A 17,836-nucleotide genomic window follows, 5' to 3' on the forward strand; every position below is an offset into this window, starting at 1 on the left:
TTGACCTTGACCCTAGGGATCCCAAATGCAATCACATGAAAGGTCTCTATAAACTATTCCTATAGACCAAGTTTAGTAAAGATATGTCATCCCTAACTAAAGTTATTCAGTTTCAACCGTTTTTCTATTTTAAGTAACAGTGACCTTGACCTTGACCCTAGGGACCCCAATCGCAATCCCATGAAAGGTACCCATAAACTCTTTCTATAGACCAAGTTTGGTCAAGATATGTCTACCCTTACTTAAGTTATTCAGTTTCATAGGTGAGTTTGACGCCGCCCGGCCGACCGCCCGCCCGCCCGAACAACGACGTTCGCCATTCTAATAACCAGGTTTCACTATGAGAAAACTTGGTTAAAAAAGTAGTTCGTAAAAAAATAAATACTAGTATTAATTAGTTGTTGTGTTTTGTATTACTAATTTATTGCCACTGAAGTATATTATTGCTTAAATAATTATGATTCCAAAGAGTCAAGTCAGTACGTTTAACTGCTATGTTAAAATTACTACGCGATCTACTGACGAAGTCAACACCAAATACTTTTTTAGAATGTTTATTTGACAACTTATAAATAATTGAACACAAAGCTACAATGCATTTTATAACCCGAACAATCATTAGATACAACACAACATGCCCAATTGTCATTTCAATGGCGGGGCATTAAAACACGTCATTCACACAGCATAGTATCATACAAACACACAAAAATACATATGTATATCACAACGCTTGTTAAAGCTGTTTAAATGTTGAATTACAAAACCGGTCCAGAAAACAACAACAAAAGCTAGCATAGAACTTGTAAATGAACTGCAAAAAGCAGAATGGGTCTTATATAATTCTGACGCCATTGAAACATGTGAGATCATAGTTTCATTTGAATAAAAAGGCATGACTGCACTTGCTTCGAAATAAAGAGACCTAAGTCCGTATTCATTTACGTCCCGAGTCTAATATTTATATGAAGAATTACAGAAACAAGCTCAGTAGCCAAAAGTTTAAACATAAACCCCGTTTAATGGCATAGAGTAAAGGCCAAAGGCATAGAACACAAAAACAGTGTTCATATTCTTGAGACTGAGCCCAAAAATGTCAATTCATCTATAAGGAAACATTAATTCTGGCATAACCTGTCAATTGCTCTATACAAAGATAGTAAGAACCAATTTCTAAGGCGAAAATGAAAAAAAAAAACGATTGGCTTTTGTTATTTTGCAAAGTGTTGACACAAACATGCATGGTTTTCTAAACGAAATACATGTAATCATAGATTTGATAACATCTCTCGATCAAAAAGCACCGGTTAAAGTTAATGATATGGAAGCGATATATTCATGAAGTAGTCATTAAGGTGAGGAAAGCATTTTAAAGAAAATGTATTCCCAATCCGAGTTATGAAAGCAAAGCAGGTGTACATATCATTGAATACAAATTTATCAGCAGCAGCTAAATGAATAAAACTTGGATAGGGGAGGGGTATTTACCCTCGCCATCGGTTTATACCCATTCGACGAGCGCTATATAACTTGGTTAAGTTGTCAAGAGGTTATCTTAAGGCCAGTTTACACATTTAAATGACAAACGACTCACCAAGTTACCAAGTTACCAAGTTTTATTCAAATGGCTGCTGATGTATGTAGTTTACCCCTCTCGATATATGTATTCATTTCATAGTTTCTGATCGATTGATGAGTGAGTAAAATAATAGCACATTTTTCCGAGACACGAATTGTGTGTATAGAAACGAGTACAACTCCAACAGCAATAAAACAATTGAAAAAAAAGAACCCGATGTATACTGACCAAGCTATTGGCGTCAAATTGACAAGTTCAACGAGTATTTAAAAGAGGTATATAAACTAAGAGTAAAATATATACTTTAGGTGTTCACGAGGTAAAATATATTGCAATCTTACACTGAAAAAAACATTTGTTTCGTTTTATCATGTGCCTAAAACGGATATAAAAAGACAATTCATTTTTTGTAGTTTTTCTTTGGGAAAACACGCCAAAATGTATTGCGGTAGTAACGTCTTTTCGGAGCTGACGTCATTTGAATTGTATACCATTTCTGTGTGCGCTTACGTTCGATTTCGGACGTGAGAACTTCAATTTCAGCACAGTGTAAAAGCATTTTATTTCACCGATTAATCCCTCTTAAGCAACGGGTTCAGACAATCAGTTTTGGTCACAACACGTTGGTCCTCAGCAAACTTTGAGGAGTTTATAAAGTGAACGAGATATGGAGAACAAGGAACAAATTCGTCGACTTATTTCGAAGTGTTTAGTCTACTCTTGTATCGTATACACAAATCTCTGTGGCTGAGAAGCTTTCCGTTTCCGGGAGCGGGGGGCGGTTGTGATATTTTCTTCTAGTGACGCATTGTCGCCGACGTCCGTCCATCCAGTGAGGCTTCTTGTTGGGTAGTTAGTGTAACCATTCAGTTTTACTCCTGTATGAGCATTTCCTGTATTACCATTCCCTTTGGGACCATTTCCTGCATGACCAACTCCTGTATGACCATTTCCTGATTGGCCATTTCTTGTATGACCATTTCCTGTATGACCATTTTCTGTATGATCAACTCCTGATTGACTAACCCCTGTATGACCATTTCCTGTATGACTTACTCCTGTATGACCAATCCCTGTATAACTAACCCCTGTATGACCAGTCATTGTATGATCCTGTATATGACAATTTCCTGTATGACCAACCCCGGTATGATCAACTCCTGTATTACCGACTCCTGTATGACCAACTCCTGATTGACCATTTCCTGTATGACCAACTCCTGTATGACCAACTCCTGATTGACCATTTCCTGTATGACCAACTCCTGTATGACTATTTCCTGTATGATCAACCCCTGTATGACCAACCCCTGTATGGTCAACTCCTGTATGACCATTCAAAACAGTTCCGTTAGTTCGGCTGGGTGCGGCGTCGCTTCGTAGGTTCGACTGTTCATTCAAATCGTCTATATCATCGCCTAATGTGTAGTTATATTGCATGACTGAAATGTCTTCTATGAACTCCATTTCATCCTCCGGTGAACCATTTAGCTCTGTCCGATTTAAATTTGATGTATCCGAAGTCTGTATAGAATTTCCAGCATTAGCATAAGGTTGAATATAAATTCCGGAAACGTATGCATTTGGTACATTATTTACGCCACTTACGGTTAAAACACTTTCGTTTGAAACAGCCAATCTGGCCTTCTTCAACGGCGGTACCGGACCACAGTCGTCAACATTATTATTACCGTTGGCAGCCAAATCAAAACAAGTATTTCTCAACGTATTGCCGTTATGAATACCGTTCAACGTATTGCCGTTATGAATACCGTTCAACGTAATGCCGTTATGAATACCGTTCAACGTAATGCCGTTATGAATACCGTTCAACGTATTGCCGTTATGAATACCGTTCAACGTATTGCCGTTATGAATACCGTTCAACGTATTGCCGTTATGAATACCGTTCTGTACGCTGCCATAAGTTTCAGGATTTGTTATCAAGATTTTCGGAGCAGGGAGAGATTTCGGATATAGCTTTCGTTTCATTACACTGTTTCCGGTTCCGTTAGTGGTGAATGTAATGGTCTTGACCCCATTAGCGACCGAATGAGATATCGTGGGTTCAACTTTCTTTTCTATCGAGGTTAACACATAATTGTGTATTGGAGTAACCACCGGAATCCCCTGTGACGTCACATTATTGTTAAGTGAACACATGGGGTTTTCCTTTTTCACGGAGTCATTGTTGGTAGACCTCGTAGCTGACATATTTTCGAGGCTGCATCCATGGATCTGAAATATTTAAAAGGCAAAGTCAAAGCTGTTCTATTCAAGGTTCACATAGTTTAATAATATAATATGATATTATGTAATATAATAAAATGTAATATATTGCAGTTAATATTAACAAAGAAACGAAACAACTGACTTTTTATCGGTAGTTTTAAGTCAGTTGCCTCCCCTACTTGTCGTATTGCTTATTAAATGAACGTTTAATAAAAAAAATGCATTCATTATACCACCAGTCAATTGTAAACACGCACCCCCCCCACCCCCATGTGCCCCGCAGTGCCGAGTGAATGCGGTGAATTTGTTTCGCACCGAAAATAGCGGGGAATGGGCCGTGGCTTTATGCCTGGAAGTATCCGTTCTTTTACGGGATTTGTCCGCGTTTTAGGCAAGCTTTTCCTGGTGTTTATCGAGATCACGCGAGATATTTATAAAAGATGGCGCCTCATCCTGATTCTCTCCCAATTTGAAAGAAGTCAGTTTCAAATTACCGGATGGCCCCAGTTTGCGATGGCATTTGGCGAGAATTTTACCAGCACTATGGGTTTTACATTGAATTGGGTGGACCGAAAGTCAAAGTCCCTGTCAAATCAACGGACCTAGGGGTTTGGGGCGTGGTTACAATTGACAGATGCATTAATCGGAATAGGTCCTGAAATTCATCCAAACTATGACCTGCGTTTATTCTATAAATAATGTTCTTATTAACATGTATATCAAAACTGTTGATTATATAGCGGAATTAATCCAGGTAACATAACAAGGCGTTGTTTGTTAATATGTTAAATCGATCGAAATGTGCACCAATTTGCCCGGTATTGCATCTATAATTATTTTATTCTTTGATACCGAAATTGCAGGAAAAAATGACAACGAAACAAAATCACTCTTTCACAAGGCCTAGTAAACAACGTTAAGGACTACTTCATTAAAGTGACACTCCTATTCAAAATCAATACATACGCATGTATCACAAACATCAATTTTGACAGATAAACCTTTAACTACTTACTAAATAATGCATTTATTGAAAATATTAATTACTGACAACAAGATTGTAACCGTGTATTTAATAGCAGAAAGCGCTAAATATTAAATGATTGGTGAATGCTAAAATATATACTGTGGTCTACTATAGTCTCATAAGGTAGAAATACCGTGTTTTATGCACATTTCTTTCAAATTAAACTCGGTATCCTTCATAAGAATCATTGTTTTCGACATTTATTCATCTCTTTTAGAATATAAAAACAATATCAAAAAATGTGGTAAATCTTCTCTGGGACTAAGAGTGCATCTTTAACAGTTAAGCTTTTTTTGAAAAGCTATTTTTTTTTAAAGTTGTGACCTTCAAAGACAATATTTGAGCATATGTCAACATTTGTTGACGGGCTCCAGCCGTCAGTTTCTTAGTTTTAACACTCCCCATTATCTGCCACGCTTTATTTCGTCATACAAAAAAGTGCCTTCAACTAAAACATGAGCGATTCCCTATAAGTGTGAGTGTGACTACTGGGCTTCTTCCAGCAGTTTCCTTTGTTTACATATAATACTATATCATACAAATATCAAACCTTCTTAAGATGTGTCCGCAGCACCGTCTCACTGGCGTACGCCCGATCACAGAAGACACATGTGTTTTCAGGGGGTGGGTCGGGCTTGTCGTGATTCCGGATGTGGTGATTCAGGTTCGACAGCTGGGGGAACGCTCTGTTGCAACCGGAAATCGTGCATTTGTATGGTTTCTCCCCTGAATATAAATATTTATCCTTATTTTTTTTCAATAAACAGAAGTGGCCATTAGTCATTAGGGTTGGTCAGCTGGGGAATTGCTTTGTTGCATCCGGAAATCGTGCAAGTGTATTGTTTCTCACATGTAGAGGCGTAGCAAAATATAACTTATTATCATGTGTGCTTTTACAGTGAACAGATGTGATATTCCAGTGAACAGATGTGATATTCCAGTTGAACAGATGTGATATTCCAGTGAACAGATGTGATATTCCAGTGAACAGATGTGATATTCCAGTGAACAGATGTGATATTCCAGTGAACAGATCGGGAAAGGCTCTGCTACAACCTGGAATGTTGTGTTCCTCACCTGAAGGAGCATGGCAAAATGTTGCTATTTATTGGAGCTATGTATGCAATTAACAGAGGTAAAAGTCGGACAACTTTGGAGAGGCTACCGGAAATCGTGCATCTGTAACATTTTCACCTGTAGGGGCATAGCAGAATGTAAGTTTTATGTTATGTAAGTAGGTTGGTTGCTGTAGTTAATATAATCACTATTTAGTAGTTAACTGAAGAGTTGATTCAGTTTGGAAAGCTGGGGAAATGTTGTAAAACAGGCGGATATCATTCATTTAAAGGGTTGTTGACCTGTAGGAGCGTGACAAAATGTAAGTTTATATGATTTAGAAGGTAACGATTGGTTGTTGCTCGCTGTCACGCGTTACTCACTAAAAGAGGTTCACCATGGCCTTGGCCCCTTTTGAATAAGATGTCTTAGTCATTATCATTACGCTGCTTACGAGAGTTCGGGGACACCCGTTAAGCTACGGACATAATCTATTCGATAAATGATCTTACGCTATCTTTATTGAATCGCGGTAAACACCAAAAACACGATTACGCATGAAAATTTACTATCATAAGCCTTAGAATCCCCCACCTCCCCCTAAAATCGTTTTTAAAGTTTACTTCTAATTTCAATTTAGGCGAAAAAGGTCCATAATACACCATTTCGGACTATAAATTGTTGAAATTAATTGGGAGAGTACCCCCAAACACCCCTTCCAATACAAGAAACCAAACACATTTGGGAGAAGTAAAAAAATACGCCCCCAAGTTTCGCCCCCTCTAACGTCTGATGTTGGAGCCGCCCCTGATCATATTTGTTCATGGCCCGATAACATGACAAACTTACAAACATATAACCATACCTGTATGAATTCTGTGATGCTGATGGAGGTGCGACGGCTGCTTGAATGCGCGATCACAGAAGCGACATTTATATTTCCGGACATCAGAGTGCACGAGCTCGTGCTGCGATAGCTGCTGGCGGCTGTGGAACCATTTACCACATTTTTCGCAGCGTGGTCGCCTCGTCTGCAAGAACAAATGGAGGCAAACATTCAGTTTTGTAGTTTATAAATCATGAGTTGTATGGCATCTATGTTGTTTTTAATACTTATATACTGAGACTGGTACGTACGGTCAAATATTTAAGCTAAAACTTATTTATTTAACAGCGATTGTGAAAAGAAGATATTAAAATTTTATATTAATCACACTCGTAGGCACGATGTTACGCGAGAGTGTGGTCTTGTGTTGTGGTAAAAACGGGAGTACCCGGAGTACCTTGTCCGGCGTGGTGACCAGGCCAGGAATCGAGCTCGGGTCGCCTTGGTGAAAGCGAATGCGCTAAACCACTGCGCAAACTCTAGATTATTATTCCAAGTTATTGTCGATAAACTTCATTGTATTGTCTTAATTATATACTCTGCTGTCTCTACTTTTGTGATTTACATGTTATATTATACATCGCCTATGACTGGAAATGAAATTATCGTATTATATATATTTATAGAAATATATTAGTTCATGATACGCACAGTTTCATCAACCTGGAGGGTGTCGTTCTCGCTACTCTGGATGGGCTTGGGTGTGCCGGTCTTCCCTTTCTCCGAGAATGGAAACATTGTGTTGAGCAACGCCTTCCCGTCGGCAAGGTTGAAATCTAAAACAAGCATTGTGATAGGATTATTTTAGTACTCAGGCATTTTTTAAAAAGGTGAAGATTTTTTTAGACTTGGATTTTATTTTCATCTTTTTACAAATACATATATACAAATAAACAGTTCACTACTTCTTACAAGAAGACATAAACCTCTCAAAGGCTATTGAAAATAAATAAAGCAATTTAAAAACAGATCGATCAATAATAAATAAGTTCCCTCTTGTTACCGTCTTAAAAGCCATTTGTATTTCTATAGTAATGGCTTTTGATAAAAAAAATCAGGTTGTGTTACTCATTTTAGTACGTGTATCTATTTCATGCATATTGAAAAACAATACGTATATTTTTTACATCGAGCAAATAAGGTTAGATATTTTGTTTTCCATTTTTGACATAAGACAGATTTGGCCTAAGTTTGTCGAAGTAAAAATAGGATTAACCTTATCTCAATTTTTTTGTTGTGTTTTTTTCTATTATTTGAGTATAATTTACTTCTAAAAAAAGATTTTTTTTTACACTTCATATAAAATAATCTTTATAATAATCACAATAAAGCATGTTTTATTGATCAATTCAAATAGTAATAAACGTATGTTTTTTTACTAATTGCGATTCGCAGATTTTCATATTTCCGTTCAAAAATAAATGTTTCATGGCTTAAAGTTACTTACGGTCAATGAAAAAATGCATAAAACATCAATTTTTGAACTAAAATATGAAATCTGCGATCTGATTGTTTGTCAGCAGTACTATATCACTTGTTTCCATGCATGTTCGCATACATTGGCTCGATTCATAACAAAACAAAGTTTCTATTTGTGAGAGTGCTGCTTGAAATAAGACTATATCGCTTACTAAAGTTGAGGTGCCTGTACTTTAATATACATGTAAGTAGAACTAGATTGAGTTCAATTAAAGGAATTTATTGTTGGTAACAGGAAGATAATTGAAACAAGAGAAGAAATTCCGATGACAGGAAGGGAATGTAGTAACAGGAAGAAACCATAAGTTGAAGTCATAGTCGGAGGTGAAATCTAATTTTATTACAGGCCCTCAAAACCTCATTAAAATATTAGGTATCTGAATATTCCATCTGCATGAGAATAAGGATGTCAAATTTAAAACTCAAATATCACATTTTGAAATCACTATTTAGGAGCTGTTTATTTCCTGTTCCCAGATATTTTCTTCCTGTTATGTCACTAAAGTACCAATAGGTCCGCAACAGGACGAAAAAATAGCAAACTTGCTCAATGGTTAAAAGTGCACGCTCATATTTTTGTAAAATGCACTATTTTGTATGACGAAATAAAGTAGGGCACATGATAAGGAGTGTTAAAACTAAGATACCGACAGCTGGATATTTGCCTTTATATCGTCTTTTAAGACCACAATTCATATGCGTTAACAGCGCTACAATCACTTCATTACAGCTTTGTTGTTGCGTGATTGGCTGACAATATCATCACGTGATGTTATCAATGTATTGTTAAGAGGTCAAAATATCTACCATGTTTAAGTCCATGTAGCTAGGTGGTTAAAACGTCGGTTTTCTTATTTTCTTGAATATGCCGGCGTGGTTTCGTACCCCACTAAATCCAAAACACCTTTTTAAACTTTTACTCTTTTTTCTGCATTTTCGATATCATATAAAAGTAAAATGTTGATTAAATAAGTGTTCTCAGATGCATAACAGATGCCCAAACTGACTTTTGGTCAAAAACAAATAACGAGTACCTTTTACTGTCAGGTTGCATGCCTCTGTTATGGGAACGCCATACAGATTCACATTAGATTAATTGAAAGAGTTTTGACAATCAAGATTCCATTAAGCAGATTATAACTACCAATTTTTCATTCAGACATTATTTGGTTTTATTTAGTGAGTTATTTAGAACCTCGAGCATGTGCAATGGCATATATAAGAGACATTCGCGAGGAATCTGCCGCTTAACACTAAGAACGTTTGCATTTATTTTTTGGTGTTCTAAAGAGTAAGTCTGATAGTTCAAGGCAAAGAGTTGCTTTCTTTTACTATTTATAACTTGATTTTACAATTCATATGACCAAAAATTGCTTTTACATAAAGTAACATGGTTTCTGGTGATAGACATTTGACAATAATTTGCCAATATATGTAATCACATTAAAAATGTTGCATATCATCAGGGGCGGTAGCCCCTCGCCCTCCCCCCACCTTTAAATCTCGCCACACACATACCAAAATCGCATTCGGAACTCCTCGGCCATTTTTTTCGAAAACAACCTCTGATGTATATGAAAGCTTTACATTCTCAGAAATCGTTATGTTTAAGTTCGCTTAATTATGTTTGTAATTATACACTTCACTGACAATCAATTTAAGCTTAGATCAATAAATACAACCTAAAACACTTCATTTAATTAATGATATAATTAAAAAAATACGAACTACTTCTAATGATGTCCCAGAATACATCCTAGGCTGTTTTCGATAAAAATGGCCGAGGAGCTCCGAATGACCAAAATCGTATAAAATATGCTCCAAACTTGTGTAGAGGGGCTTGGGCTTATTATAGTAAAAAAGGATCATTTGCTTGTGTACTTGATTCATATTTGCTCTACCATATCCATATAAAAGGCTTAGTTTTAGGTTAAAAAGAGGGGATAATGCAAGGCGATAAAGCCAATCGTAACAGCTCGGCCATTTCCGGCAATCTTCGGGATATTTGTTGGATATCGGTAATGGCCGAAGTGATCCGATTGGGGTAAAGCATGACTAATTACATTCCGGAGAGTGACAACCGGATGTTATGCCAATATGGTAAGGTAAACGAACCTAGTCATTTAGTTGTAAGTGTTAATGCGTTTAATATCGTATCATTGACTTGTATAAAACGAAGCATCCTTACTGTTTGTCGCGAGTTCTTCGACATTACTGGACCCACTGTCAGTATCGGAAAACTCGCACCCTGCCCGCGTAACAATAATACCTGGAGCCACCCAGATTGGTTTCGTCTCGACGCTTGGTGGACGTGGTTCCATTGTTGATGGGTCTGAAGATATATATTCATGATTAGTTCCAGCATCATAAACGATATATCTCTGTTTTCTTATCTATTAGAGCAGATTGTGTTGCTATTCACAGTCATTTCAAGGGAATGAACTCCTGCTTTGGTATCATATGACCTGTAAAAATACTAGTGACATTTAACATTAAAGTATGCATTTTTTCTTCAGATTTATCAATGGGGTCACGCCTACCAACGATCTCGCATAAAATAACTATGAACTACTGCAGTTTAACAATATCAAAAAATCTTGAAAGGCCTGGGGGAGGGGTCGATCACACGGCCTTTATTAGGTGAGGGGCTAAAACCTAAACCACTAGACCACTCTTACCCAAATGGGGATCGGACCCACAACCTCTTGGGTAAGAGGTGGATACCTTAACCACTAGATCACTCTTAGTCTAAAGGGGATGGGACCCACAACCTTGTGTATAAGAGGCGAACACCGTTACCACTAGACCACTCTTATGCTGGTAGGAATTAAACCCACAACCTCTTGGGTTAGAGGTGGCCACAAGACCACTCTCACCCGGATGGGGATCGAGCCTACAACCTCTTGGATGAGAGGCGGCATCGTAAACACTCTCATCCTTGGCAGATATAAACCACAACTTATTAGGTAAGAAGCGTACAACTTTACCACTCGACCACGCTCATCTTGGTGGGATTCTAACAAATGACGTCACTAGACCACTCGCACCCAAATGGCGATCGAACCCACCAACCTCTTGGATGGGAGGCGGAAACCTTAATCACTAAACCACTCTAACCCAAATGGCGATCGAACCCACAACCTCTTGGATGGAGGCGGGCATCTCAACCACTAGACCACTCGCACCCAAATTGGGATCGAACCCACAACCTCTTAGATGGAGTCGGACATCTCAACCACTAGACCGCTCGCACCCAAATGGCGATCGAACCCACATCCTCTTGGATGGAGGCGGACACCTTAACCACTAGACCACTCGCACCCAAATGGCGATCGAACCCACCAACCTCTTGGACGGAGGCGGACATCTTAACCACGAGACCACTCGCACCCAAATGGCGATCGAACCCACCAACCTCTTGGACGGAGGCGGGTACCTTAACCACTAGACCACTCGCACCCAAAAGGCGATCGAACCTACCAACCTCTTGGACGGAGGCGGACATCTTAACCACTAGACCACTCGCAATCAAAGGGGATCGAACCCACAACCTCTTGGATGGAGGCGGACACCTTAAGCACTAGACCACTCGCACCTAAATGGCGATCGAACCCACAACCTCTTGGATGGATGCGGACATCTTAACCACTAGACCACTCGCATCCAAAAGGCGATCGAACCTACCAACCTCTTGGATGGATGCGGGCACCTTAACCACTAGACCACTCGCACCCAAATGGGGATCGAACCCACAACCTCTTGGATGGAGGCGGACACCTTAACCACTAGACCACTCGCACCCCAATGGGGATCGAACCCACAACCTCTTGGATGGAGGCGGATACCTTAACCACTAAACCACTCGCACCAAAATTGGGATCGAACCTACAACCTCTTGGATGGATGCGGACATCTTAACCATTAGACCACTCGCAATCAAATTGGGATCGAACCCACATCCTCTTAGATGGAGGCGGACATCTTAACCACTAGACCACTCGCACCAAAATTGGGATCGAACTCACAACCTCTTGGATGATAGGTGGACATATTAACCACTAGATCACTCACACCCAAATGTGGATCTAACACACAACGTTTTGGATGAGAGGCGCATATCTTAACCACTCTCATCCTGATGGGGATCGAACCCACGACCTCTCCAATGAGAGGAAGTCATCTTAAACACTCCCAACCTGATCGGGATCGAAACCAACAATCTTTTGGGTGAGAGGCGGACATCTTAACCACTCCCACTCTGATGGGGATCGAACCCACAACCTCTTGGGTGAGAGGCAGTCATCTTAACCACTCCCACTCTGATGGGGATCGAACCCACAACCTCTTGGGTGAGAGGCAGACATCTTAACCACTTCCACCTGATGGGGATCGAATCCCACAACCTCTTGGGTGAGAGGCAGACATCTTAACCACTTCTACCTGATGGGGATCGAATCCCACAACCTCTTGTGTGAGAAGCGGACATCTTTACCACTTCCACCGGATGGGGATCGAAACCCACAACCTCTTGGATGAGAGGCGGGCATCTTAACCATTTCCATCCTGATCAGGATCGAACCCACAACCTCTTGGGTGAGAGGCGGACATCTTAACCACTCCCATCCTGGTGAGGGTTAAACCCACAACCTCTTGGGTGAGAGGCAGTCATCTTTACCACTCCGACTCTGATGTGGATCGAACCCACACTCTCTTGGGTGAGAGGCAGACATCTTAACCACTCCCACTCTGATGGGGATCGAACCCACAACCTCTTGGGTGAGAGGCGGATATCTTTACCACTCCCATCCTGGTGAGGGTTGACCCACAACCTCTTGGGTGAGAGGCGGGCATCTTTACCATTTCCATCCTGATGTTGATTGAACCCACAACCTCTCCGATGAGAGGCGGACATCTTAACCCCTAGACCACCCTCATCCCTCTCACTATAATACCATCGTCGGCAACCACGGTACATTCTTCCGTTACACTTCATACATACCGTAGGACAACTGACTGACAAAATATCAGTTTAATGAATATGCGTGAGGCAGGAGAGACAACTCTTCTTTCAATGAATTCGCATGTTAAACTCAAATATTATTTAATAACTTAACCGTGTCAGAAGCCTCTGTGGTCTACTGCCAAACATAAGTGTTCTGAGAAGGCAGACCCTGTTCAACTCCGGCAATCGGCTAAATATTTTTTAACCGTAGAGCATCTGCGGGTTTTTTTATCCAATGGAACTGCCTCATTAATTATTCATGATTACGAGATTTTCCTAGCCAAAATGACCACGGTACACAACGAAGCATAGCATAGTGTGTATCGGGGGTATCCAACAATGTATGGACAGACAAGAGCAAAATCAATATGTCTCCTCCATTCACTTTGGGGGACATAATAGATTGACTTTGAGCAAGAGTTTTTGAGTTTAACGTCGACATCTGAAATACTTTACTTCTTTCAGTGTATCCGACAATGTATAAAACTCGACATCTAAAAAACTCTACTTCTCTGAGTGTGCATAAATGCAAACTGCATTCTATTGGCATATTTAAAAAAAGGTAAATGTCAGACAGACACCGTATATATTAGGTGAGTGCAACTTGAAATTGATACTGTAATACAAACCGCTCCCACCAGCTGTCCAGACAATCAAATACGAGAAATACACACTGACACAATACCTTGTACGGAGCAATGAACTTTTATGTCATACCATTTTTTTAATATTTTGCCCAACCTTGTAGTACTGAAACGTTTTGGATTACATCGGATTTAATCGTAAAAATGCAGCACTCAATTAAAAACATATCAGCCCATCTGAATTGTGGTTTTTCCTATTCAATCAAAATTCTCATTACGTACGCCATTCATCACTATGCAAAAAATGACGGAATAAAAAATAGACGGCAGACACATTGAACGATCTACTACCTGTATCCATGGCGACGAACTTGTTTTTATAATACTTTATGAGTTCTTTATTTATTTGAACTTCAACGCCGCATGAGTTGACATACGGAGTGTGACTTTTATGATATTTTTTAATTGATTTTTTTTAAACTATAACTTTAAGTTTCGCAAGCAACTTTATAAAACTTGAAACGTGACGGACTGTTATATGATACTTGGATAACAATGATGAAATTGTTATGCAATATAGGAGATGTTGATAAAACAATATAAAGATATCCAGAATGCAGACTAAACTTTTTTTAATTCATCCAATGTCTATGTAATAAAGACTGTGATTTAATTGTTCTGAGTTCAAAATAAAAAATGCACTCCTTCTCCCAAATAAGGCCTTAAATCATTTGGTTCTGTGTACCCGACCCTACCAGAAATAGGCGCAGACCCTCCCGTTTTTATCATGAGTTGGTAAAAAAAAAACTGTCTCCAATGATGACAATAACGTTCTTATAAAAAGCCTATTAAAAAATAATAACCGAAACGAAATACAAAGCCTACCTTCCTTACCTGTTTTTGAAAAGGAGTTTAACCTAGCCAACCATTTTTTGGCCTAAGGAGTGCTACTTTTGTTTTAATTTAGCGAAAAGGATGAATAAATATCGAAAACAATGGTTATTGTGAAGGAACCGTTTTGAATTTCAAAGACGATAATTTAAGTATTTAAGGACCCACCATTCATTTGATATTTGTACGTTTTCAGCTATTATCTTGTTATAAGGAAATTAATAGTTTCCATAAATGCTTTATTAAGTAAGTAGTTAAAGGTTTATGAACATTTATGTTTGTTATCTTGATTTCTATAACGAGTATCACTTTCAACTTTACAAAAGTCTGCGAAATATAGTTAGACTTCTCACTCCGCTTAAGAAGCCTCCACCCTGCCCCCTCCCTTCCACCCCACCCCCAATACCCACCAACATTACCCTCCCTTCAACCCTGCCCAAATCCCCAAGAACATAACCTTTCCTTCCAACCACGCCCTCCGCCCCCCTTCCCCAATACCCACCAACATTACCCTCCCTTCCACCCTGCCCAAATCCCTACGAACATTATCCTCCCATCCACCCTACCCAAATCCCTACGAACATTACCCTCCCTTCCACTCTGCCCAAATCCCTACGAACATTACCCTCCCTTCCACCCTGCCCAAATCCCCACGAACATAATCCTCCCTTCCACCCACCCCTCCTCCCCCCTTCCCTAAACCCCACGAACATTACTTGCCTTCCACACACACCCTCCTCCCCCCTCCCCCCTTCCCTAAACCCCACGAACATTACCCTTTTGCGTACTGGGTACCCATTGAAATGCCCTTCTAAACCCCGTATAAAAAACGGGGCGTTGCAGGGAGGGGATGAAAGGGGGGGGGGAATTCACACTCAGACTTGCTTTGTTGTGGATATTCATCGTGTTATTTTATCCACTGAAACTTAACGTTATTTATTTTACCATACTATTAAAATAGAAACGTTTAATATGTAAAAGACTGACTGCGAGTTCAAATTACAAAAAAAAAATCTGCACTACATTGAAACTTCACCGTCACGTCCTAGTTAGCATGCGTGTTAAATTAAGTAAGGCAGTTTTGTAACTTTACTGCACTATTGGTTGCTAATTTTAAGTTTTATAAATTTTGATAGATAAGATAAAAACTGTTTGGCCGAGTACTTGTGGTATATGAACTAGCGGTATTTTAGTCGTGGTCATTGTGTGCGTGTACTACCATAATTATATTGTTCAACTCCTAACTCATGCATTATTATTTTAACTCATTTGAATTGACGAAAAAAAGGCATATGATTTGTGAACAGAAAAAAATTGACTGATATTTTTTGTTTGAATGTTTGATTGATAGATTGATTGAACGAGTGAATGAATGACCGAACGAGCGAGCTAGCAAGCAAGGGAGTGGGTGAGTGAAAATGAGCGAGCGAGCGAGCGAGTGAATGAGTGAGTGAGTGCGGTAATTGAGTAGCTGTTTAATACATTGATTGACTGATTTGTTGGTTGGTTGGTTGATGAATAATTTATTGATTTACTATTTGACTGCCTGATTGACTGACTGAGTGATTGTCTAACTGACTGAATGACTGTTTGATTAAAAGACTGACTGACTATCTGACTGACTGACTAAGTGACTGACTAATCCGTTCATTCATTCATTCATTCATTCACTCACTCACTCACTCACTCACTCACTCACTCACTCACTCACTCACTCACTCACTCACTCACTCACTCACTCACTCACTCACTCACTCACTCACTCACTCACTCACTCACTCACTCACTCATTCATTCATTCATTCATTCATTCATTCATTCAATTCATTCAATGATTCATTCATTCATTCATTCATTCATTCATTCATTCATTCATTCATTCATTCATTCATTCATTCATTCATTCATTCATTCGCTCGGTCGGTCGGTCGGTCGGTCGGTCGGTCGGTCAGTCATTCAGTCAGTCATTCAGTCAGTCAGTCAGTCAGTCACTTTCAAAACATTGTATATTAACTTAAGTGCAAAAGTACAATATTCAGAGGAGCATGAGCACAATTCATAGACAATAAAGAATAAAGCAATAAAAAAATAACACAACTATGTTGAAAGTATAAAAAACATATTGAAAAATCCTATGGTATCAAGTTTCTTAATAAACAGAACATAAGAGACGTTTATCGGCCATGACCTGGGTAGAACGGGACAAACAAGATATAAACTATTTAAACCTTACCTTAGTGTACCTATGCGATTTTTTAATGCATGTACACTGTACAGTCTCGCTTAAAGTTTTTTATCTTTAATGAAATGAAGGAATATCCACTCACCGGTCTTAACGCCTTAGTACACCATATATAACCCTACTTTATTGAACTCGAATACTACACACTAATCCAAATGTGTTCCTTTATGAATCTTCTTACAATTAAAATGTCAGAGCACAAATCGATCTTTTCCACCGACTGCCTGCCAACTCGTCTCGGCTTCAACGTTAACAGATAAAAAAATATTTAAAAAAATGAAGTCACGTGATTTTTCATCTGCGCGGTTCAGACGAAAAAAATATAAGCAAGCTAATTTCCTGTCGTTGTTTTTCCCCCATTATTACTAATCCAGCATTATGATAGTTTTTATTTCCTTTGCTTTAGATATTTAGTGCTCTGTCGGAAGGGGAAACTAATTTAGTGATGGTGAGAGCACTTTACGACGTATAAAAAAAACTTTGACGTATTTTTTTTAATTTTTTTTTAACCTATATATCCAAGTAAGTCAAGCGTTCGTTTGAACTCTAATTACAAATGTATTTTTTTAAACAAAAATTAATCGATAACCGGTTGAAGGTGTAAGATCCTTTCATTTGACTGACTTAGTTATTGACTGGCTGAGTGAGTGAGTGAGTGAGTGAGTGAGTGAGTGAGTGAGTGAGTGACTTATTATTTCATTCAATGATTCATTGTTTCATTCATTGATATATTCATTCATGCAATGATTGATTGATTGATTGATCGATTGATTGATTGATTGATTCATTCATTTACTCATTCATTCAGTCAGTCAGTCAGTCAGTCATTCATTCATTCAGTCAGTCAGTCAGTCATTC

At 38.9% G+C, this 17,836-nt stretch overlaps 1 protein-coding gene across 3 annotated transcripts in view; it reads right to left on the bottom strand.

Moving 5' to 3' along the window:
• Positions 1-549: 549 nt before the first annotated feature.
• Positions 550-17,836, bottom strand: part of LOC128203032 (uncharacterized protein DDB_G0283357-like) — a 20,855-nt gene continuing 3,568 nt past the window's right edge. For 2 of the 3 annotated variants that reach the window (XM_052904275.1, XM_052904276.1), the window contains exons 2-6: positions 10,448-10,591; positions 7,432-7,556; positions 6,760-6,925; positions 5,389-5,564; positions 550-3,817 (exon numbers count right to left, since the gene is read on the bottom strand). In XM_052904275.1, coding sequence (XP_052760235.1) covers positions 2,294-3,817; positions 5,389-5,564; positions 6,760-6,925; positions 7,432-7,556; positions 10,448-10,580 — 2,124 coding nt within the window. In that variant the 5' untranslated portion in view covers positions 10,581-10,591 and the 3' untranslated portion in view covers positions 550-2,293. Of the gene's footprint in view, positions 3,818-5,388; positions 5,565-6,759; positions 6,926-7,431; positions 7,557-10,447; positions 10,592-17,063; positions 17,207-17,836 lie in introns of those variants that run through there. The other variant, XM_052904274.1, reaches the window with a different exon arrangement.

This window comes from Mya arenaria, chromosome 9 (genome assembly GCF_026914265.1).
Source record: "Mya arenaria isolate MELC-2E11 chromosome 9, ASM2691426v1".
Lineage (NCBI taxonomy): Eukaryota > Metazoa > Mollusca > Bivalvia > Myida > Myidae > Mya > Mya arenaria.